At 37.9% G+C, this 26,162-nt stretch overlaps 1 protein-coding gene across 8 annotated transcripts in view; it reads right to left on the bottom strand.

Annotated features, from left to right (window-relative positions):
• LOC140629405 (homeobox protein Mohawk-like) overlaps nt 1–26,162 on the bottom strand; it is a 68,053-nt gene that overhangs the window by 8,821 nt on the left and 33,070 nt on the right. For 5 of the 8 annotated variants that reach the window (XM_072818859.1, XM_072818860.1, XM_072818857.1 and 2 more), the window contains one exon: nt 14,408–14,499. The exons of 1 other annotated variant lie outside the window; for it this stretch is intronic. In XM_072818859.1, the coding sequence (XP_072674960.1) occupies nt 14,408–14,499 (92 nt within the window). Of the gene's footprint in view, nt 1–2,906; nt 5,926–14,407; nt 14,500–26,162 lie in introns of those variants that run through there. 2 more of the 8 variants (XM_072818861.1, XM_072818865.1) reach the window with 2 other exon arrangements.

Below are 26,162 nucleotides of genomic sequence, written 5' to 3'. Positions count from 1 at the left end.
GTTTTGGGGCCATCATTGGAGACAGCCATGGTTCAGTGTGTTTCTGATCGCAGAGGTCCATGAGTCCCCAGGACACCAGATCAATTTTTGGAATTATTTACATACTTAGAACAATTGAGATAAAGAATAAGACTCTGGTGAACCAGGCAGATGGAAAACCTCTCTGAAGGTGACAAAAAGCCAACAGCTCTAAATCTACAGGAGCTTACCCCAAATGGACACAGCGATTCCCTGGGGCTCCCTGCTCCTACCTCCACAGTCTCTATCTTTATCTCCCCCATACTAGATCCAGGCGGGGTCACACACATATACATAAAGATTGGTTGGTTCCACAGTGACTCTACACTTCTTTCCTTTGAAGAATAGCATATGCTGCATGTCTCTAATAAGAAAGTAATACAGGTTCACTGCAGAATCTGGGAAAAAGTATAAGAGAGAAAGTAAAGGAAATTTAGGGAAAACTAATATAACATTTGGTTCTATGGCTTTCCAAACAGGTTTATATGTTTTTTAAAATGGGGTCATGCTGTACGTTTGCTTTTTCACTAAATTTCTACGTTTGCCTTACACCTTGTTAATAAATGATAATAATCTGCCATTTGGTCTTCCCTGATGTGAAAATGCTTTTTGCCTGTGAAATATAAACAGATTGAAAGAATTCAAAATCCAGCTTCATCCAGTTTAAACTTGAATATTGAGAGACTCAAATGTTATGAGAAGGGGTTATCTTTAGAATAATAATTACTAACTAACATTCATTGGATGCTTATTCTTATGTTAGGCATGATGCCAGGAACTCTAAAATGTTATCTGGTTAGATGCTTACAATAACCCTGTAAAATAGAATCATGGCCCTTATTTTCAAATGACACAGTAGCATAGAGGGGTCCAGAAACTCGCAAAGGACTCAGTTTGGCATTGGGGGTGGTGAGTCTTAGTGCCATGTCAGCCAAACTAAAGGTCATGTTTTTAACTACTGCATTCAATTATTCAAGTGGTCTCTATCGATAAAGTCATTTCTATACACTAACAATGAGACTGAAGAAAAAGAAATTAAGGAGTCAATCCCATTTACAATTGCACCCAAAAGCATAAGATACCTAGGAAAAAACCTAACCAAAGAGGTAAAGGATCTATACCATAAAAACTATAGAACACTTCTGAAAGAAATAGAGGAAGACACAAAGAGATGGAAAAATATTCCATGCTCATGGATTGGCAGAATTAATATTGTGAAAATGTCAATGTTACCCAGGGCAATTTACACGTTTAATGCAATCCCTATCAAAATACCATGGACTTTCTTCAGAGAGTTAGAGCAAATTATTTTAAATTTGGGTGGAATCAGAAAAGACCCCGAATAGCCAGGGGAATTTTAAAAAAGAAAACCATATCGGGGGCATCACAATGCCAGATTTCAGGTTGTACTACAAAGCTGTGGTCATCAAGACAGTGTGGTACTGGCACAAAAACAGACACATAGATCAATGGAACAGAATAGAGAATCCAGAAGTGGACCCTCAACTTTATGGTCAACTAATATTCGATAAAGGAGGAAAGACTATCCACTGGAAGAAAGTCTCTTCAATAAATGGTGCCAGGAAAATTGGACATCCACATGCAGAAGAATGAAACTAGACCACTCTCTTGCACCAGACACAAAGATAAACTCAAAATGGGTGAAAGATCTAAATGTGAGACAAGATTCCATAAAAATCCTAGAGGAGAACACAGGCAACACCCCTTTTGAAGTCGGCCACAGTAACTTCTTGCAAGATACACCCACAAAGGCAAAAGAAACAAAAGCAAAAATGAACTATTGGGACTTTATCAAGATAGGAAGCTTCTGCACAGCAAAGGATACAGTCAACAAAACTCAAAGACAACCTACAGAATGGGAGAAGATATTTGCAAATGACGTATCAGATAAAGGGCTAGTTTCCAAGATCTATAAAGAACTTATTAAACTCAACACCAAAGAAACGAACAATCCAATCATGAAATGGGCAAAAGACATGAACAGAAATCTCACAGAGGAAGACACAGACATGGCCAACACGCACATGAGAAAATGTTCCGCATCACTTGCCATCAGGGAAATACAAATCAAAACCACAATGAGATACCACCTCACACCAGTGAGAATGGGGAAAATTAACAAGGCAGGAAACCACAAAGGTTCGAGAGGATGTGGAGAAAGGGGAACCCTCTTACACTGTGGGTAGGAATGTGAACTGGTGCAGCCACTCTGGAAAACTGTGTGGAGGTTCCTCAAAGGGTTAAAAATAGACCTGCCCTACGACCCAGCAATTGCACTGTTGGGGATTTACCCCAAAGATACAGATGCAATGAAATGCCAGGACACCTGCACCCCGATGTTTCTAGCAGCAATGTCCACAATAGCCAAACTGTGGAAGGAGCCTCGGTGTCCATCGAAAGATGAATGGATAAAGAAGATGTGGTCTATGTATACAATGGAATATTACTCAGCCATTAGAAATGACAAATACCCACCATTTGCTTCAACGTGGATGGAACTGGAGGGTATTATGCTGAGTGAAGTAAGTCAATCAGAGAAGGACAAACATTATATGTTCTCATTCATTTGGGGAATATAAATAATAGTGAAAGGGAATATAAGGGAAGGGAGAAGAAGTGTGTGGGAGATGTCAGAAAGGGAGACAGAACATAAAGACTCCTAACTCTGGGAAACGAACTAGGGGTGGTGGAAGGGGAGGAGGGCGGGGGATGGGGGTGAATGGGTGATGGGCACTGAGGGGGGCACTTGACGGGATGAGCACTGGGTGTTATTTTGTATGTTGGCAAATTGAACACCAATAAAAAATACATTTATTATAAAAAAAATAAAGTCACTTTTGGAGACCATGACAAGGACAAGGCTTAACATGCTGTTTACTAGAAACCCTACTGAATGACAACCTATTAATCTATTAAGAATCTTTTTTTTTCTTTTTGTTAGTATTTTAGACCACAGAGATGCAAAGAGACTTTGTTTCCAGCTTATGATTTAATCTGTAAAGTAAAAAAGTCTATCCAAATCACAGAATAGGGACTCTAAGCTCTCTTGAGCTCTCTCCCATGCTTTAATTAGATTGACATTTTAATAGATGTGATATCCTTCTAATCACTCTTCTATTGCCCAGAGTGAATTACTGCTAAATAACTCCTAGACAGCTGTGGCTACATCACTTTTAGAAGAAATTTTTGTGGTTAGCCTCTCTTTGGGGTAGTCAGAGCTTCTGAATGAGTAATGATAAATCATTCTAAGTGATGTTTGCCTCAGCAGGAAGGAAAAAAATACCCAACAACCTGCAACACGTATCTGTTGATGACTGAACTGCTTCTTCCAGATCCACTATGACCAGAAGTGAGTTCTACTTCAAAACGTTAGCATGACAGGAAGAGATTGCAATTGAGCTTGGCGAGTATCAAGGACACTGCTTGCAGAAGAGTTATTGAAGACTGAGTTTCGACAGCCTTGAGACGAGGGAGTTGTGCAAGCTTTCTGAATAGTGAGAATTATAAAATGAAACCCACCTCATCTTCATGGATAGAGTTACAATTTTTTCCCTTTTGCAATATGCTAGCTAAATTATTTATCCTGAGGCCTTAAAGAACGAGTGGCTTCCAAAGTCATTTCAGAGTTTGAAGAAAAATCTTTTCCAAAAATTAAGCCAGTGTTTCCTCCAGCCATGACTTCCACCATCTGGCCATAGATTCTTTTCCTTCCTGCTACCTCTCATGTGGGCTGGCCCCTCACCATGGCTAATGATGCCCAGATGTCCTGGATCCACAGGGTCCCCACCTTCAGCTGCCTGTCAATGCATCATCTCCTCTAACTCCTGCCAGGAAATAAAAATTAGAAACCACATTCCTCTCTTCTGGACCAATAGCAAAGAGCTCCCTGGTCAGGGTAGGGTAAGTTGACATCTCAAAGCTTTCAGGGTAGGTTATATTTCCATTAAGAACAACAGAATATCTTTATTTTTCCAGCAGTACCCATGAAGGCACAGACCCCAGCAGTCTGTGTGCAAACCTGTGAAACTGTTGCTTGGCTCCTTATCAGTTAGGGAGTCTAGCCTTGATGGCTTTCCTTGCTATGCAGAGCATAAGAACTTGAGACTAATGGCTCCTTGTTAATTCCAAGTGGTACCTTTGTTATTGTAAAATGCACAGGTATTCTGACGCATCAATCTAGGCTGGAGGACTAAAGGTGAAGGAAGTGGGACTTATAATTTGAAAGGAACTTTTCAAATAAGCAGAGTACCACCCATCTGTCATGCCTTAACTTCACTTTCAATCTTTTTCACTAAATATTCTTGATGCTAAATTGTTCTGCGTAATCCCAATCTACCAAGATTGCTCCTCTGTGATCTCAAAGGTTCCACCTTTCCAAAGTCTAAGACTTTCACTTTGAAACTTCACTTTGAAAATGAGAATGCTGTCTATGGGGAGGAAATTGTTGGTGAGTGACCAGAAAGGGGGTTTGGAAATGTTAAATATTCTCATTTCTGTCCTTAGTTCATTGTTATTAACTACAAGGCTGGTCTAGTGTGAGGCGCAGAGACAGTTTAGTGCAGTGGTTGGAGCCCAGACCCTGGAACCAGACAGCAGGAGTTGGACTCTTGCTCTACTACTTACTATCTCAGCTGGCCAGCCGCTTGACTTCCTTGTGCTTCAGCTTTCTCACCTATAATGGGTCTAATAGCACAAGACTCATAAACTTCTTTTGAGGACCATATGATTGAATATTTTCTAAAACAGAAGAGAGCTTGAGCACTTACACCAAGCACTATATAAATCCTCATAAAATTAAAAAAAATTAACCTCCTCTCACTTTACTTTTTACATCTAGAATATGGGGTTGAATGTAGTCACCCGTAAAAGAGTATTGTTCAGAGATTTAATAAGAAAACCATTATGTAAGAACAAAATATTTTAACTCTGGGCAAAGTCCATCAGCTCAGATTAATGGATTAAGTGTGCAGAATCTATCATCGTCAAGGACAAAATGATGCTACTTTGTGCCAAACTATCACAACATGCCAAGACCAAGAGGACTGGAGCCACATGAAAGAAGAGCTGCAAACTTGAAGTGTCTAATGGATGTCGTTACTTCATTTTCGCAAGGGGAATATTGGAGATGTTACCCAAAATGTTTCATCCATGAAAGCTACGTTTCCAGCCAAAGTCTCAGAAAATGACTTCCTAACTATGCATGAATAACTCCCTGTGTGTTGCAAGGAGCATTAATTGTTTATAAAAGCACTCCATTTACATTCCAGTTGGGCTACTAGTTTTGAAAACTGGATGGACTTACCAATTCTTAGCTAACCCTTAATTCTGGCCCAAAGTTGACATTGATATTCATCCTCTAAGTTCTTCAGTAGCACAAGAACTCTTTTTCCCGAGATCAATGATATAGCTGCCACACTGCAGTTCTAGAAGGTTGACTTGTCAAATGAATGTGTAGCTGCATAGTGTTAGGTTGTGAAGTATTAATAGGTCTATCTTCAATAAAAAGAAATGGAAAAATATGCATTTGTAATGATCTAGAAACTGGCTGGAGAGTCTGGCTCCATCCATGTATTTCCTTTTTCTTTTTTTTTTCCATCTATGTATTTTCAAGCTCTTCAGTATCTCTGAGAAACCATCAAAAAGTATTTTTCCTTTGATATATGAACTGTAGTGTATCTTTGAATTGGCTCACATTTTTGCCATGCTTTTCAAATTCCTCAAATTACCATCTCCAGAAATGGCACTAGAGACTAGGAGACCTTGCTGTTAAACCTGTCTGACTGCATTAACAGCAGAAATGACACAATAAAAGAGATGACGTTCACAAACTTCTTGGATCTTTCCGAGGAGTAGCAAATGACAGCTTCTCTACTCACAGTTCATCTGCTGTATTTATTAATAGAAAAGAAACATATTTTAGACACAAGATGAACAGGATTACTAGTCCTTCTACTTTTCAAATACATTTCAACGTTAATACATTTAAAATGTTAAAACTGTACTTGGCATGTCAGTGTTCTATGTTCACACATTTCTACATTTAAAGGTTCTGCGATTTTCTGCTTTTCATTTCAGAAACAGTCATTTAAAGTCTAAAGTGGAGTAGGGATGGGCTTTGAAATGAAGATTGGGAAGATTTTTGCTGATGGTATTGAAGGGCATGAGAATTTTAAGAAGGAACTAGGCATAAAAGGAAGATAAAATCCTTCTGGTGCCTTGGCTGTGGCTAGAGGTTCAAGAGCACTAGTCTAAAGGTCTTCTGATGTCCCATTTCGATGAAATCCCACCACCACCACGACCACCCCTCCACCTCTGCCATTTAAATCTTGCCAGAGGTATCCACTCTAAATTTCGTCCAGAAATCTACATCCCAACACATTTATTAAATTCCAAAAACATACAGATCCTAATCCACTATTATCACCTAAATTTAGAATACAAGAGATTTATAGGGAAAAAATGGGAAAAATTGCTGCATGGTAATAAGTTGATCTGTTTGAAGGGAAAACAAAAACATTTTATAGATCAAAAAACCATCTTTTTGTATCATAATTTTTTGAAGCACAAGATATGTCCTGGGACCATAGGAAAACAGCCGACTCACCAGGCATGCAGCCTTGGGCAAGCTATGCACACTGCGTCTAAGTGTCTTTCCCTACAGAATGGGGACAGCAATAACCCTACTTCCCTGGGTGGCTGTGAGGGTTAAATGAGGTAGTGAGTACTGAACTCTTGGAACAATTCCTGGTCCATAGTAAAGGCTATGGCATCATGATTCCTGAAGTGAAGAAGCAATGCTGTCACCCTTCACCAGCCACAGGAGCTGCTCCAAGTTCCACGGAGGTGCTAGCCCTATATGTGCTTTCTGCTATCACACCCTAGCCTCTAACCTGTCTTCTTGAATGCTGTAGAGAGGAGAATAATACACACAGGGAACCTCTCCAAAGGGCAGGCTCCTGGATCCCGTCTCTGAGACTGTGACTCCATAGGTCATAGAGATGCCAGAAATGTGCCTTTGAATGAGTTCCCCAGGTGCTCTAATATATGGCTGCCTGGGGAGAAAAACTGCTGCAGAGCATCACAATATGTGCTGCCGAAGTGAGCACTGCTGCAGAGCATTAGAAGTGGTTGTGTTTGGTGCAGGAATTTCTGGGTTTCACTCAAGTGTAGCAGCAAATGTACAATTTCTTCAGTTTTTCTCAAAAATCATTATGGATTCTTAATGTTCCAACAAAGATCAAATAACAGGGCTGTATTTAACAAACTAAGTTCTTGATTCTATCTTCATGTGAATAGAAGATATAACACTATTGTTGGAAAATATTTTTCAGAAATGGGTGCTCCAGCTTCAGAGATAGTTTTCATTGCCTATTTTTACTGAAATATGAATATAATGCCACTAAAAATGCCTTTTTTGGGGGAGAGATAAAACATTTCACTTTACTTGCATTGTTTTTCCCCAGTTATTACAATTTTTAATATACTATGACATATAATTCAGGGATAGTCATTACAAATACAAACTAGAGAAAAAAGAAACCCAAGATTTTTGCTGTAATATATTACAGAATACTTCAGAATAATCAAATCATCCTCTTTCTTCTAATTGGAACAGTGATGGTAACAATATACTGTTATAAGATCTGTGTTTTCTGTTTTGAAAATAAACATGTTGGCCCAACTGTATATTGCTGTGGTGGTGGGACCTTTTATTTTTGTAACCCTTGTATTTTTTTATCTTTCCTTTGGGAAAATAGGGTGACAGATAGTAATCCACATGGGATGATTAAAAACTAATTATTCAACGTAACATAGATTTTTTTCTTTCTAGGGTAGGATAATATGCTTTTAAAAACTAAAGTAAACTTAGTTTCTGCTGCTCTTAGTAGAATGTTTTATTCACGGCTGCCTCAAAAAGAACAGAGCATTGTTTTATTATACATCAACATAGTGATGAGGTTTTACAAACAGTTTTTGGTCGTTTTTAATGTTATTTTTATAACAGCCCTGAGACATAACTAGAGCTATATGATCTCTAAAGAGGAACAAGGTTAAGGGTACAGAGGGCGCCTGGGTGACTGAGTTGGTTAAGCATCTGCTTTCAGCCCAGATCCTGATCCCAGGGTCCTGGGATCGAGTTCTGTATTAGGCTCCCTGCTCTGTGGGAAGCCTGCTTCTCTCTCTCCTTCTGCCTGCCACTCCCCTTGCTTGTGCTCTCTGTCCAATAAATAAATAAAATCTTAAAAGAAAAAAGGATATAAGGTACAGAACCACTATGCAAAAAGCGGGCTACCACCAAGGCCAAAATCACTGAAATTGAATGCAGTGGAAATGATGTTGAATGTAGCTGTGAAGTAGGATTGAGAGAGTCCTGTCCAGGCCTGTGGGTGGCTTTGCTCTTGAACAAAGGCAAAATGTCAGAGCATCTTCTTGGACCAAAGGACCAAGAACCAAAGTGCAAATGGTGGTCACCTCAAAGCCACCTAATGGTTGATGGGCAGGCTGAGAACAGAGAATGGCCCAGGTGTCTGTGGAAGGGTGAGCTGAGAATGTTCCTTTCCAGAGCATGTAGACCCATCCTGTGCTGAGACCCAACTGCCAATGGCCTACCAAAATTATATATAGTGAATAAAAAGGGTCACTAAAATAATAAAGTTCCATACCACAGCCTTAAGAAATGTAATATTCAGGAAAGGTACTTCTGTGAGCTTCACAAGATATTAAAAATATAGAACTTAATCATGGAAACAAAGAAATGATAAAGAGAAAGCAAGCACCCATATACATCAAAAAACAAAACAAAACACAACACCAGATCTCAATGACCACCAGGGAAGAAGGAGAACAAATATAATATACAGAAAAATTCTTGCAAAGCCATTTCATGAAAATTTAAGTACAAAAGAATGGCACATTTTCATGATTTAAATATATTTAAATGCAAACAGCTGCCATACATATTGTCTTATAAATGTTATGTGCTGTGGTTTGTAAATAAGGCACCTTAAAAATAAAAAGAAAATATTTATTTTATCATTAAATATTATTTAGAGAAAAGAACAATGAAACTAAAACTTTCTCAAGGCTAAAAGTAGTCCTCTGCCATTCCTTATATTTTCTACCTTTTACCATAATTTTGAGACTTTAGAAAGAAATGTAGCATTTTAACAATCAATAACATAAATCAATTTTAAACAAAAGAGAGAAAGGGAGGGAAAGGCAGGGGGCTGTGCAAAAAGAAAAAGAAAGCAAAAGTTACATTTCCAGAACAAACTAGATCCACTTACCCACATTTTTGTTTCTGGTGATGGAATACTCTATATACATTCTCAAAATGATTTAAAAATTAAAATTTCCAATTCTAAATTCTCTTCAGACATCCAGAATTAGATGGTGAATGAGCAACGAGAAACAGTCATTATTGCCTTGAATCAAAATGATATAAAAGAGTCTGGCTTTCCGGTGGTCATCAAGACAGTGTGGTACTGGCACAAAAACAGACACATAGATCAATGGAACAGAATAGAGAATCCAGAAGTGGACCCTCAACTTTATGGTCAACTAATATTCGATAAAGGAGGAAAGACTATCCACTGGAAGAAAGACAGTCTCTTCAATAAATGGTGCCAGGAAAATTGGACATCCACATGCAGAAGAATGAAACTAGACCACTCTCTTGCACCAGACACAAAGATAAACTCAAAATGGGTGAAAGATCTAAATGTGAGACAAGATTCCATAAAAATCCTAGAGGAGAACACAGGCAACACCCCTTTTGAAGTCGGCCACAGTAACTTCTTGCAAGATACACCCACAAAGGCAAAAGAAACAAAAGCAAAAATGAACTATTGGGACTTTATCAAGATAGGAAGCTTCTGCACAGCAAAGGATACAGTCAACAAAACTCAAAGACAACCTACAGAATGGGAGAAGATATTTGCAAATGACGTATCAGATAAAGGGCTAGTTTCCAAGATCTATAAAGAACTTATTAAACTCAACACCAAAGAAACAAACAATCCAATCATGAAATGGGCAAAAGACATGAACAGAAATCTCACAGAGGAAGACATAGACATGGCCAACACGCACATGAGAAAATGCTCTGCATCACTTGCCATCAGGGAAATACAAATCAAAACCGCAATGAGATACCACCTCACACCAGTGAGAATGGGGAAAATTAACAAGGCAGGAAACCACAAAGGTTCGAGAGGATGTGGAGAAAGGGGAACCCTCTTACACTGTTGGTGGGAATGTGAATTGGTGCAGCCACTCTGGAAAACTGTGTGGAGGTTCCTCAAAGAGTTAAAAATAGACCTGCCCTACGACCCAGCAATTGCACTGTTGGGGATTTACCCCAAAGATACAGATGCAATGAAATGCCAGGACACCTGCACCCCGATGTTTCTAGCAGCAATGTCCACAATAGCCAAACTGTGGAAGGAGCCTCGGTGTCCATCGAAAGATGAATGGATAAAGAAGATGTGGTCTATGTATACAATGGAATATTACTCAGCCATTAGAAATGACAAATACCCACCATTTGCTTCAACGTGGATGGAACTGGAGGGTATTATGCTGAGTGAAGTAAGTCAATCAGAGAAGGACAAACATTATATGTTCTCATTCATTTGGGGAATATAAATAATAGTGAAAGGGAATATAAGGGAAGGGAGAAGAAGTGTGTGGGAGATGTCAGAAAGGGAGACAGAACATAAAGACTCCTAACTCTGGGAAATGAACTAGGGGTGGTGGAAGCGGAGGAGGGCGGGGGGTGGGGGTGAATGGGTGACGGGCAATGAGGGGGGCACTTGACGGGATGAGCACTGGGTGTTATTCTGTATGTTGGCAAATTGAACACCAATAAAAAATAAATTTATTATTAAAAAAAGAGTCTGGCTTTCATACATAAGAGTAAACAAACTACATATTTTTGTCATGAAAGTACAAAATAATTGTGTTTTTGGGTGGCTGGGGTGGAGAAGGCTAATGACAGCCAGGAAAACCATACATTCCTTCTAGTATCCCCAAGCTCTTGTAGGTAAGTTAGGTAAGTGGCCTTCTCCCCTTTTTAATAGGATGTGGTAGTTCTAGTCACTTTTCCACACTCAGGCGTTGGAAGCAAGAAGAGGGATTGGTATTCAAGGGAAGACTAGTTTTTTATCAAAAACAAAGAGATGGGTAGGCCTCTGCTCCTAGAAGAGTGCCATAGCACCATTGTTCATGACATTTCCTATTGTTTTGGATGTCTATCTCCTTAGACGCACACCCAGGTAATGCCCAGCATGAATGCACCACTCTTTGTTTTGCATACAGTTTGCACATAGGTGCACAGCCAAGGGAGCTGAAGGCATCTACTGAGCATAGGAGGAGTAACAATCCTTCTCAGGCCACCCAGAAAGGGAGCTGAACACAAGACATTACAAAACACATATGAAGAAGTGAGCCACTGTTTCAGGCCTCAGGGCAGCAGTTAATTACACAGACCTCAGCATAAGATGAGAACAGGAGGTGAGAAGGTGGAGTTGGCAAGTAAGTCTTTTTAGAAAAAGTATTTCTTTTATTTTCCAAACTTGAAGTATCTGGATACATTATCTAGTTGATTTTCAGCCTGCTTTAGGAGGCTTATAAAAACCATTCTATAAAATAATTGTTTATTAGACAACATAACATTGATTCTTACTCAGACAAGAAGGTGGCCAATAATACTCTCAAAGTGAAATTAGTAAGGAATCTGTATTTGAGTTGACTTATAAGAGTCTGTAGGAGAAGAATAAAGAAACGAAAGATGAGCAGTAATGAAGAGCCCTTGGTAAAAATACATTTAATTATTCATACAACTAATGATTGTAAAAATAAAAATTGGCAGGGCTAGGAAAAGCAGAAAGTGGGCCTAGAAATAGAAAAGAGATTATCTTATACCGAAGAAAAGAGGAAGTAATAGGAGTTGCGTGGGGCAAGTGTTGGAAGCACCTATCAAAAGGTTGCTTTAGAAATGTGAGTCAGAGTTCATGACTAATTGAAGAATTTTTCAAATGGAATTTCAAGCTAATTTTAGAAATATTTGAGGCACAGAGAGAATAACCAATTAGTTGCTCAATTCGCCCAGCTGCTTTTAATGGGATTTGTGCCTTTGTTTTGGTTTATCATGAATTGAGCACACCTGTTCTCTGCTAATAGTACAAACTGTGAAGGATAGACTCACTTAACCACACTTGATTCCCTCAAAAGTAAAGTACACTGGAAAAAGGATAGATTTAGAAGCAGAGAGCTTGGGGTCTGAATCCCAGTTCTGTTGTATATTAGCATGTGGTCTGAGACAAGTTACCTAATCTCTCTAAGCCTCATTTTTTTCATCTGTAAAATAGATACAAAAAAATACTGAACAATGAGGACTATTGTAGAAATTATAAATAAGCACTGTAAGACATAAGGCACCCAGTAATACTTAATACATAGCAGTTATAATTATTCCACAATTGGAAATACTCTGCAGTGGCAGCAACCTTTTGTGAATGTTGAAGATTTATCTTGAAGTGGAGCAGATAAGTAACAGAACAATTTGAAATAGCTTTTGTATTTGAATTATCTAAGCTAGGTCAAGGGCAGCCATGTTATGTCTACGATGCTCAAGTGTAGAGAATTCTCACAGGAGCAAGGTTGCATATTATGAAGGCTTCGGTTTTGCAATGTCTTGGAGACTATCACTTCAGTTGCTTGGTAGCCATAATACTCAACACTTGAGGATGGAATCTTTGGTGAGAGTGAGAATGAGCATACCAAGACAAATTACAGGATTATGTCAGCAACTGGTCTTTTGCTGCTCATTTTGGGGTTGACGCATGTAAGCTATTGGACCAGTGGCTTATATATGTTACCCATGTAATCATATAGGCATGTTGGAGTATGTACTCTTAAATGCTTAGAGAAAGTATTACATGTGAAGACCCTTATTCAAGGTAGACTACAGCACCTAAATTTGAGAAAACAGCTTTGGAAATTCCTAATTCTTATAAGCTACTTCCCTAATATTTATTATTAAGGATTTCCTATGAAGATATAACTAACTAGTATATCTGTCCTTTTCACAAGGAATAAACTAATGACTTACATCATATTTAAAAGGCCTTAACTGTATCACTGCTTCATCTTAACTATACTTGAATCCTTAAATTCTTGATTGACTGGAGCAAGAATATATAGATTATTTCAAATACTCTTGATATTTTACAAAGAGACTGATGATTATTAAAAAGTTCTTCCCACTAATGACCAAATGAACAAAATACTTATTTTTCTTGAAATTTTTTTGCCATCTCTGAATGGTTGACACTTTGATAGAGAATGTACAACTACACTACAGTGAATCTGAAGTTATCCAAGTGAAAACCAAATTATCTTCTTGTACCAAATGTAAAATTATACTTTGTACATATTATTTTATCACCCTAAATCCCCCCTGCCTTTTGGGGGCATAAGTAAGGGCCAGGTTAAGTGAACACAATTCAGGTGATGATAATGTTAACTGAGCATCTTGCAAGTTGTAAGTGTGCAATTTATTTCATTTCCCTTTTGTGTGCACATATCATTTCCTTCATTTATAATATAGAAATTGAGACTCAGAAAAAATGACTGTCAAGTCCAAGGCCAAGTTGTTAGTAAACACTAGGACTAGTACTAGAAGCCACATCTTTTAAGCACAACAGAATTTGCTCTTCTCCAAGTTGTCTTTATTTACTTTTTCATGAGTCCATGGTTCATACAGCAAACATTTACTGAATGCATCTTATATGCCAGGCACTGTGGTAGGCCCTAGAAATACGAATCACCAATGAATCTCATCCCTAAGCAACTCACACTTTGATAAATGAATGACAACAGCTCCTTTTGCCAAGTGCTCTGGGAGCAAGGAGGAGGAGAGAGCAAAGGCAGGGGTAGGAGCTGGTGGTCCTGAAAGGAAAAGATATCCCTGAGCAGCAGATAGAGGCCTTGGGCAGCTGCAGCTGCAAGCAGTCTCCTCTATTCACACTAGCATGCCCAGCCAGTGTTATCATTATCTGAGTACCAAGTCCCAGAAAAGATGGGAAAAGGACAGGCCCGGGGAAAGATGAGCAGGAATTACTCAGGTGAAGAAGATGGGGGAAAAGCATTCCAAGGGAAGGGAATGGCTGCTGTATGAAAGCACGATGTCATGACATTATATGGCTCCTTTGGGAGACTCTATTTGGTGTAGCTGAAACGAATGAGGTGGGCGGCAGGGCAGTAGGGAAGTGAACCAAGAGAGATTAGCAGAGGCCAGGCACTGTGAGGTTTATGGTTTTGGGTGCATCCTGCAAGGTACAGGAAGTGAGTGAAGGGTATTTACCAGTGGTATGATCAGATGTGGATCATAGAAAGCTCCCTCTTGCCGTAGTGGAAAACCAGATTGGAGGAGCCAGGTGGGATCATGGCAGGAACCTAAGGCAGAAGTGAAGAGTCCTGGGATTAAGGACGGAACAGTGAGGATGACAAGCCAAGATTTGAGAGATAGGGGGGCAGACTTGTTGAATGTCTAGATAGGTGTAGAGATGGGAGTCAGGAGTTTGAGATGTCCCTTAAATTTCTGACTGGGATGAATGGATGGACAGTGATGATATCCTCTGAATTTAGGAAGAAAGGGAGAAAAGGAAATGTCCCTTTAGAGGAGGAGGGACATAATGAGTGATTCTGACATGCTGAGTGTATGAGGTGCTTTGAGGACTTACAAGTGTGGATGCTGGGTTGATGCCATCCTTAACATAGAACACTGTGTTTCTGGATGACTTACAGAAATTTTTTGATATTTTCTACTCAAAGCATTTATTTTAACATGGAAATTCATCAGCATATAGGAAAAGCAGCTATACAAATAAATAAGGATGAGTCTTATATGAATCTAACTACAGAATAATATTTTAGCACATAGATCTAAACATTTTCCCATTTGTTAATATTTTTCAACACGTGATTTAAAAAGTCTAAGATACCAAAGTCTTAAAAGATAAATTATTTAAAAATCTTTATTAGTCACACACCCTTAAAACATTTGCATTTGCTCTGAGAGGGAAATATACACCCAAAGGGTGAAGGAGAAAAAAATAGTTTCCTTAAGTGAAGGAATGGGAAGAACAGAAGATCTATCTGGCCACTTGCCAGAGAATATTGAAAAGCTGGACATTTCAAGACAAATCTCCACTAATCCATCTTTTACCAAAGTTCTCACTTAAAGTCCACTTTTTGACATGAAATATTTAATAGGAACTTATTTTAGCCACAAAGTGCCCTTAAAAAAATGTAATACTGGGCTCCTTACTCGGCTAAAAGAAGAAGGTATGAGAAGAAACTTGCATTTAAAAAAAGGAAAAAAGGGACTTGAGGAAAGCCTTGACCAGTTAATGAGAGTTTCTATTGAAAACTGAAAGTTAATGACAACACAAAGTTTCTTTGCTATTTAGGACAGATGTTTCTTAAAGAATGGATAAATCAATAAAGTTCATTTTCTATTGGCATCTGGAACCACAATTTTAATCTGTTGAAATGGCACAAAGACAAAGAACAAAATACAAATAAACACAAAAAGGTTTTCTGTAGAAAGGAGCACCTTTTAATTGGCTTTCACCCTCAGTTTATATTCAGCTCCCTAATGGGGAATAAACTCCCTCAGGAAGGTGACTTTTTGTTGGGTGCGTGCATGATGTTCATTTGTCTTGCATCTAAAAATTAGAACATAACAAGCTTCTAATCATCACCTGTTAATTCAAAACAAAAAGAATTCTTTTTTTTTTTTCCATTGAAAGCAGATTGTAGTAAAAAAAAAAAAGGGCAGCATTCTCCAAGGTCATATGCTGTTGGCAAAGCTCAAAAAAACCTTGTAGTCCAACTTGCTTATGTTCAGCTGTGTTTACTTAGACTTAACATGACAAAGTCTGCCTCTGATTATGCTGTGCAGTCATCTGCCCACAGATAAATAGGTATTACACAAACTTTTGGAGAGAATGACATTTGGCCTCCATAATTTTGGAATAATTTACTATGTACCTTCAACTTAAAACACCAAAATGATCCACAATATGTTTTTGGGAATGAAGCATAAATATTTCATTTTACAAAGGGAGCAGTCTCCATGACCTTTATGGATTTTAGGTGATTTACTAACAAAGTATGGTACTGGTTTGGAAGGTGTGGGGTAGCTCTGCAACAGGCAGTTTGAGGCAACATTTATTTCAGTCTTTTCAATAACCATCAAGATTTCAAGGAATTTCTGTAAACAAACTGTCACTTAAAGAAAATAACTTTCCATCATTTTTTGCAACAAGTCTCCAGAACAGAACATGCATATAAAAATAAGAGTTAACTAAATTATTTCCAGAGACTGCATCTTGGAGTAATGTTTACACTATTGGTAGAAAGCAAAAGCTCAATGTTTTACCACCATATCTTACAGTAAATGCAAAATTTTGCTTTTGGAGTAATGTAAACCATTTCCACAGCATACAGTCTGTTCCTGATTACCTAAGAATTGATTCTGACCCATCATATTTACTTTGCTTGCTGTTGTATTTACATAATAAAAGATACACAGACATTCCTCTCCAAACTAAGATTGTTTCAAAGGTGGAAGTACTTATTATATTCCCCAGCTATCAATCAATAAACCAATCAATCAACAGATCTTTACTGTATTTTGCTAACAGCTGGTAATACAGTAGTGAACGAGAGGGAGATGGTTCTGTCTTCTGAAAATTATCTAATGAGAAAAATGATAAATGGAACACGTGCTGTCACTTTCTGGGTTACCTAGTTTAATTTACATAATTATGAAGAGTTTTCCTCCACAGAAATGAATATATTTTCAACCCTGAGTCTTGTTTTATTATTGAATTAACTTAGGAATATAGCCCTTCATTTAGAATGTGGTCTGTCAAGGGAGCCATGAATATTCAGCTGTGCCAGCTCCCTTTACCAGTTCAGGACACATCTGTAAAAAGGTTAGTTTTGACTGATTCATTTAATACTTTCTAGTTTGACCTTTATTCTAATTTACTGAATTTGCTTTGATACACACTCTGTAAAGTGAAATAAGGTAAAGGATGGCACTGCTACTCTTCTAGCAACTGCCACTTACATTTAATAAGCAAAGATTTCCAAAAGCCTTTCCCTCTAAAGAACTGAATAGATCTATGTACCTTATGCCACATTCCCCCACTGTTTTCTTACTGACTTTGGGATTCACAAACAATGATTTTAGGAATACACACACACACACACACATTCATATATGCATATGTTTTCAAATGTGTATGCCTTTAAGGTTAGGAAACAAATCCATAACATGTGCTGGAGACTAGTGTCCTGCTCACACCAGTCTCTACAAGAGCATATATGTAGGCCTCATCAGCTTTATTTTTTTTAAGATTTTACTTAATTATTCAAGAAAGACACAGAGAGAGAGAGAGGCAAAGACATAGGCAGAGGGAGAAGCAGGCTCCATGCAGGCAGCCCGCTGCAGGACTTGATCCCAGGACTCCAGGATCACAACCTGAGCCGAAAGCAGATGTTCAACTGCTGAGCCACCCAGGCGTTCCAGGCCTCATCAGCTTTCAATGCAAAACTGCATCCACAATCATTCTAGAAAGGGCAGATTCCCCAGATTCGACGTGTAGTCAGAGAACTGAATCCAGGAAAATGAGGGAGTATGAAATTCTCTTCTGAAGCCCAGCCACATGACCAAGCCACTGATGGAACAGCAAGCCCAGTGAGGAAGGCTGCTGCTCTAGAGAGAAAGAAATTACTTTCACAGCTTGATACCTAGGTCCTATGATAGCTGCCTCAAAGAGGAAGGTAAATGATGTTAGAAAACATGGGGGATGTACAAATGACCACAGTTTACTTTCCGAGCATGGGAGCTGTGGGGCCAGTTGATATATTAAAGTAATGAAAACCCTTTAAGTTATGCAGCCACTTGCTGGGGGATTTCTTATTAAGGAAAAGTAAATTTGCAAGTATTAGATTGGACCAAGACATAACGCTGCACAAAAACTAGCACGAATTCCTTTTCATTTTAAAAAAGGAATTTGTAAGTCCTATATGTGCAAATTATCTGACATTCAGTCAGGGCTATCAGGCAGCAATATTATGTCTAAGAAAAGAATGGCAGACATCAGTATCTCCACACATGCAGTTTGCTCTCTAAAACACCGAATTTAACACAGAAGAAAATGTTAGTTAGCAGATCACTTGACGGGAATTAGTTTGCAGAAGATATGTAGTTGAATCAAACTTATATGGCTCTCTCAATGTTAACCAAAGTTGGAAGAAAAAAAAAAAAAGGAAAGCTTTCACAACCAAAAATCTTGAAAAATTTCCTATATTTTCTGGTTTCATTTTTCCCAGAACTGAAACACCACAAAATAACATCACCTCAGTGCACTCACTTCTAGCTCAGCCAGGAAGTGCTGAGGTACATAAACATTTTTTATTTCACTTTTTTACAAGAAGGTGACCAACATTTTCTTAGCCTTCCAAAAAGCTTCAGGTTTGGAATACATTTTGGTTAAATGTCAGCAAAGGAATTTGCTCATCGTTCAAAAAGCACTTTTTCTTTCCAACTTTGGAATATATGTAGAAACTGTGTTGTGAATGGAATTACCAAAAAGGCTTGGAGCCACAAAGGGAAATCTAGTTTTACAATTCCGAAAAGAGTTGTGTAGGGAAGCCTTCTGTATGGGAGGAAACAGAATGAACAAAGGACATTCATATAGCACAGCTTGTCAAGTGCTTTCACAACCATTAGCAACAGCTCTGGGAGGTAGGACATTTTCTCTCCCTCATTTAAAGATATGGAAATAAATCAGAGAAGTTAAATGATTTATCTAATGTTTTTCAGTTAATGGTAGAGAAAAAATATCTGAACCCAGATCTTCAAAGTCTAAGGCCATAACTAGAAGGCGCAGATTGAAAACCAAACGCCAGCATTGTGCATACTGGGAAAAAGCTAGAAGTCTTGCCAAGGTGTATCATCATCACTATTATTTAACACTGTATGTAGAGGTACAAGTCAATGCAATAAGCCAGGGAAAGAACTCATGGCAAAAATTTCAGCAGGAGGTAAAACCATCACTGTTTGCATGTAATATAACTGTATTGCTAGAAAACATAAGAAAGTCTACTAAAAGGCCTACAAAAATAATAAACAAATTTATTGCGGTAGCAGAGTATAACAACATATGCAAATCAATGGCATTCTCATATAAAAAGCAACAACCAGTTAGAAACATGTGATGGAAGAAAGGACTCTACTTACAACAACAAAGCAGCAAAAAGATAAAATGCCTATGAACAAATTTAACAAGAAATATGCAAGACTTATTTAGAACATTTTAGAACCCTCCTAATGGCAGCAAAAGAAGCTATGGACAGACATATCAAGTTTTTGGATAAGATGATTCTACATCCTAAAAATATCGATTTTCTGTAATTAATTTGGAAATATAACACAATTCCAATAAAACTAACAAAATAGTTCTTTTTAGTAGACAGGTTGATCCTAAAATTAATATGGAAAAACAAGCAACAATAGCTAGAAAAACTGAAAAAGGAGAAATGAGAATAAACACAGCCATATATTAAACGTATTCTAAAGGCTCACTAATTAAAACAGTGTGGGACTTTCTAGTAAAAGAGTAAAAAAAAAAGAAGTCAGTAGAGGAGAATAGAGAGATAAGATAGGCTCAGTTTAAAATGTGGTATTCCTGGGGATCCCTGGGTGGCTCAGCGATTTAGAGCCTGCCTTTGGCCCAGGGTGTGATCCTGGAGTCCCGGGATTGAGTCCCACGTCAGGCAACCTGCATGGAGCCTGCTTTTCTCTCTCTCTCTCTCTCTCTCTCGAATAAATAAAGAGAATCTTTAAAAAAAAAATAAAAATAAAATGTGGTATTCCCATCAGGGAAGAAGGAAAAAGACAAATGGATCAATAAGTGGTATTAGGATAACTAAGTAGCTGTATGGGAAAAAAATTGAGTAGTTTTTCACATTGTATGATACCATATGTCAAATTAAGATGCATTCCTAAAAGATTTAAGGTAAAAATTGAGACCCATAGAAATATTGGAAGAAAACTCGTGACACCCCCTTTAAAGCTGTGAAGGGAGGAAGTTCTATCACTTAAAATCTAGAAGCCATACAGAGACAGATTATTAAATATAATTACAGTTTTTTAAAGACTACATGAGGAAAAAATCAAAATGAAAATAAACATATGTAATTAATAGAGACAAAATATTTATTACTCACAAGTATCTCCCTACTCCATAAAGTGTTCTTCAAATTAATAAAACATTATCCACAAGAGAGTCCCATAGCAAAAAGAGTATGAATATATATACACACAGGGAGAATGAAATTTTGTGACTGTCTTATTTCACTTAAAAAAATGTCTTTAAGGTTCATTCATTTTGTAGTGTGTGTCAGAATTTCCTTCCTTCTTAAGGCTGAATACTCTTCCATTTTATGTATATGCCACATTTTCTTTATGCATTCATCTGTCAGCAGACACTTGAGCTGTTTTCACCTTTTGGCTATTATGAACAACACTTCTATGAATGTGGGTGTTACAAACATCTGCTTGAGTCCCTGTTTTCAGTTCTTTTGCATATATATATCCAGGAGTAAAATTGCTGGATCATATGGTAATTCTATTTCTGCTTTTCTGAGGAACTAGCATACTGTTTTCTATAGAGGCTGCACTTATTTTATATTCCTACCAGCAGTGCACAAGGGTTCCAATTTTTCCACATCCTTCCCAACACTTGATTTCTGTTTTGTCTTATTTATTTATTTATTTATTTATTTATTTATTTATCTTTTTTTTTTTTAAATAGTAGCCATCCAATGGGTGTGAAGCAGTATCTCATTATGGTTTTGACTTGCATTTCTCTAGTGACTAGTAATGTTGAGTGTCTTTTCATGTGTTTATTGGCCATTTGTGTATCTTCTATGGAGAAATGTCTATTTAACTCCTTAGCCCATTTTTTAATTGAGTTGTTTTTTGTGGAGTTGAATAGTCTTTTATATAAAATAAGGGAAATAATACTTTATATTCATATTTGCTTATAAATATTAAGGATTCTCTGTAAGGGTATATTAAAAGTTAAATATTTAAATAATGTACTTAGATGACATTCCTCTGTTACATATTTATAGTATCCTGTATTTCTTTGTAGTATTTGGCATACTGCTTCGTTCAATGCTTATCTCCCACAATATGCTGTCTGTCATGCTCATTGTTTTAGCTTTAATACATAGCAGAAAAGATCTCAAGGATTATTTGCTAACAGACTCACTAACTGATGAAGAGAGTAATTTATCACGTTAGAACATATTATGCTATTAGGATGCTAGACTGTTAGATTACAAAATAGTAGTCTTGTTGGAAAGCAGAAAGAAGGACCCAAGGGAGTTAAGCAGCAGGCTCGGGGCTGCATTATGATTTTTGTATGCTCTAGGGCCTTCTGTCTTTGCATACTCTTTCCTATATAAAAAAAGGTTAAAATTGTATTTTATGATTACATCAATAGGTAGATGTATATAATTCACATTTGTTATGTATTCATTACTATTATGTTCATTTTTCTTTTGATTTTAAAAGAAGTAAGATAGAAGTATTTCCATGGGTCCTAGCCATTGTGCTACTGTTTGGAAGTTAGCCCTTGGAGAGGTAACCAAGGAATAAGTAGTAGATGTGAGGTATTTCTTAAAGAAAGCAGGCCTATGATGCTGTGATGCTATGACCAAAGACTTAATCCTGGGGGACTGAGAGGCAATATGAACACATGTGAACCAAGTGTGCATGAAAAGAAGTAAAAGGAACATACAAATTCAACCATTTTGAGGCTTATCTTCTCTGCTTCTGCACCACTGTTCTCTGCCCTCTCTAACAACTTGCTACAGTAGTTGGCATCCATTGGCATTAAACAGGGGTTACTTCTGTGAAACTAAGTTTTGAATTTCAAGGACAATGAAAAATAAAACAACTTTCTTCTCACCCTACTCTAAAATGTTCTTCTAGTTAATTCACTTGAAATTTCAAGAGAAATTTATCTTTAAAAGAAACTAACTCTGCTTTTCTAAATGGAAACTTACAATCTATAAAAAATTGTCTTCTTTTGTTTGTTTGTTTTTTTTTTTTGGTGAGCATAGTGAGATGAACATAGTGACTCCTGTTGTACATATACACACACACATTATGTTTTAGAGAGAGTGTGTACACAAGAGGGGGATGGGGCGGGGGAAGGGCAGGAGAGAGAGAGACTCCCAAGCAGACTCCACACCCAGAGTGGAGTCTTACAGGAGGCTTGACCTCATGACCCTGAGATCATGACCTGAGCTGAAATCAAGAGTCGGATGCTTAACAGACTGAGCCACCCAGGTGCCCCCAAAATGAATTATTGTAATAAAATATTTTCTTATCTCAATATGGTCCAAAATATTACCATTTTAACATCTAATCAATATAAAAATTGATGATATATTTTCTGTGTTGTTTTCCTCCACATATTTAAACATATCTCAGTTTAGACTAGTCATATTTTAAGTGTTCAGTGGCCTCATGAGACTAGAGGCTAATATATTGGACTGCACAGTTCTAAGTGACTCTAGATAAAATGCACACATGAACCACTCTATGACCCATCTCTTAATTCTCATAGTGAGATAATGAATCCTGAGGAATCTCTGAAATACTGAAAATGTCCATAGTTTCCCACAGCATTCCTGTGAAAGCAGAGATTTCTAGAGTTATCCTACAATGAAAAAGTTGAAGATAAGACAGGGCTTGACTGTAGCATGTATTTTGCTTTCCATTCTTGATCCCTGGTTAAAGAAACCTCTTATTCACTACTAATTGGTCATGATGACCATTTCCTTTTACCACATCATCTTCAGTTTCTGTATTAGCACAAGGAGAAAAGATTCCTTGCTGTTGCTGACTTCATGCACACTCTTTCCCCCTTAAGAGTACTTTTTAATCTTTTTTATGGGATAGTGGGAGAAGACTGAACGAGGCTTATAACAGGCTTATACATAAGCCCCACAGTACTCAATAAGTAAAGAATACCAGTTTAAAGACTCACCCCACACTACTCAACATGGAATCCACAAATTCCTTCAAGAGTCTCTTCAGGCCTAATTTGTCAGTAATTCCTGGTATTTAAAAATTCTCTGGTCCTTTAGCATACAGACCCTGATCTGGAAATAAGAGTCATTCCCTTATCCTATTATGATTTTCTTGTCTTCTTAGCTCTCTCCTTTCTCAGTCCAATGAACTTTTCAAATGTTCTTTTCCCACATCACTATGAAATATTTTTTGGATGTTTCTCTTCTAGTTTTTCTTTCCTATTACACATTTATTCGGTCTTTCAATTTCTGACATCATTATTTCTTATAATCACCACTATACTTTCTATTTTTCTAGATGATTCTCTCTCAAAATCAGATTCTCTAGCTCTTTATCAAGATAGAGCTATCCGACCTATAGTCAAGTATTAAAACAGCCCTTCCATCCCAGGAAAGAAATTTATATATAATTTACCTCAAGTACCCAAGTTTAAATGACCAGTGGTTAAGATAGAGGTGAATGAAATGATTTTTGATTCTGGCTGAGTCTTTCAATGGTGGCAGAAAGCACTTGAAGAGAAGTGTCTAATTGTGATGAGCTGGCTAAAGAAGGTAAAATGTGTCTAATGTTGCTCCTTTGTTTTTTTTTAAGATCTTATTTATTTATTCATGAGAGACACACACAGAGAGAGATAGAGGTAGAGACACAGGCAGAGGAGAAGCAGGCCCCATGTAGGGAGCCTGATGCGGGACTCCATCCTGGAACTCCAGGACCATGCCCTGGGCCAAAGGCAGGAGCTAAATCGCTGAGCCACCCAGAGATCCCAATGTTGCTCCTTTGATTTAACATCCTCCCAGCTTTTCTCTCGTTAATAAATCAGAGAGTAAGCCAAGGATTGGGGATCACAGAAGGTACTCCAGTGCTAGAAGAAAGCATGGTCAGGGCCTAACTTCCACTTTGAAGATGTCTACCTCTTCAACACAACCTCAGAACTCTAGGGGTTATAATGACATTTCTGGCTTATCCCTAACTCCATACCTCTGCCAGTTTCTCAACATATGTGTTTACTGGTGATATTTCTAAGTCATATCATGGGACTAGATGGGAAGCTTCTCTCAGAAATATGATAAACTATAGCCCAATAATATCACTGCTTTGAAATAAGATAAAAATCTTTTTGTCCTGCACAATCACATGTAAGAACAAAAGTATTCATGCTAGAATACCCTAAAAATGGAAATAGAATGAAAGCAGCAGTGCTTTGAAATCACAGACCATCACCAAGGAGAGGACCATCATGGGGAAAAAAGAATGTGTCTCTTAGAATAACATAGTTTCAAATTTAAAACAAATGGAAGAAATGATCTAATTATCTAATTGACTCCTTTCCTAAAATCACTATCCACTTTTTAATACCAATTTCTATTCCTCTATCATGTTATTCACTTTTCCTGATAATGCATGTATCATTTTCTTAATAGAGCACGAACATAAAACAAAGTATTTTCTGGTGGATTTGTTTTCTTTTTTCCCAGAAGCTTCAAAGCCACCCTCAGTTTCCAAACTGGCCAGGAAGATGGAATGGACAAGTCCATTAGTATGGGCTTCTGAGCCCAGAGATGACCTCTACACTAACTGTCCTGACCTGGATTCAACTCTGCAGAGGTTATGAGAGCACCCTGCCTAACCATCAACTCTGCTTCAAAGAGGAACCCCAAATAAGTCCTAAACTCATAGTCCCAAGAACACTAGAAACTCCAGAACTATCTCCAAATGGGGTTCCAAACCTAGGTGGAATGATGGTTGGGTTTTAGGGAATCCTTGAAATCTTTAAAATTATAAACACGTATAACTAAAGAAAATAAGTTCCCATTTAACATCACAAATACCTTATAAAGAAAGTGAAAGTAATAAACCATGAGGCCCCTTAGGTTTGTTTAGCATCTTGGGGGGCAGGTTAAGTATGCAAAGGTAGGCCTGGAACAGAGTTTGCAAGCTGATGCTGGAGAAAGCTGGATTCTACTACACTGAGTGAAAAGAACTTGGAGATTTCGAGACAATTAGGAAACTAGCGGGTGAATAGGAGAGGGTGGAAGGCAGAAACTTGAACTAGTGAGATGCTGTGAGGCTGGGGGACCACATCAAGCATAGCAGGAAGAGTCCCATGTGGAATGTCTAAAGGACACTTAAGAACAGGGAAAAATAGTGCTGCACATGAAACTATGTGAACTGCTATAATATAAGGCTCTCCTCCGTTCTCTCCAAATTTTCCATAGTCTACTACATTTCTGCATCTTCTGAGTGGAAGGACATGCTGGCATTTGAGGAATAAAGTACATTTCATATCTGAATCTTTGTGATGCAGAACAGGGACAACATATGTGAGATGGCAGTGCAACCCAAAGGTTGAATGTAGCATGGAAAGTACATAGTGACATATGCTTTGAAGACAGAACCCTCAGGCATAGTCAGAAATCCTCAGAAGGAAGGGCACCTGGGTGGCTCAGTGCTTGAGCGCCTACCTTTGGCTCGGGGCATGATCCCAGGGTCTGGGATTGAGTCCCACATCGGGCTATCCGCAGGGAACCTGCTTTTCCTTCTGCCTATGTCTCTGCCTCTGTGCCTCTCTTGAATAAATAAATAAAATCTAAATAAATAAATAAATAAATAAATAAATAAATAAATAAATAAATTCCTCAGAAGGGCCCGACATTCCACAGCATGAATAAAGTGTCCAAGAGAATCCTATTTAGATTTAAGGAATCAAAGATACTCCTTCTACCATCTGGGTTACACTGAAGTGTCAGGTAAGGAGAATGGATGCACATTCCTCTGGACAAGGATCCAAAGCTTTCTATCCAGTTTTCAAAGCAGCCCATATACAAAAGGAGGAACAGCTCTAAATAAACTAAGAGTCACTGTTTGGGAGACTTCTACTCCATGAATGATTTTTTTTTTATTTTGAATATACTTAACTAGAATGGAAAAC

The sequence above is a fragment of the Canis lupus genome (genome assembly GCF_048164855.1).
Source record: "Canis lupus baileyi chromosome 5 unlocalized genomic scaffold, mCanLup2.hap1 SUPER_5_unloc_2, whole genome shotgun sequence".
Lineage (NCBI taxonomy): Eukaryota > Metazoa > Chordata > Mammalia > Carnivora > Canidae > Canis > Canis lupus.
This window is presented reverse-complemented; position numbering and strand designations above follow the sequence as displayed.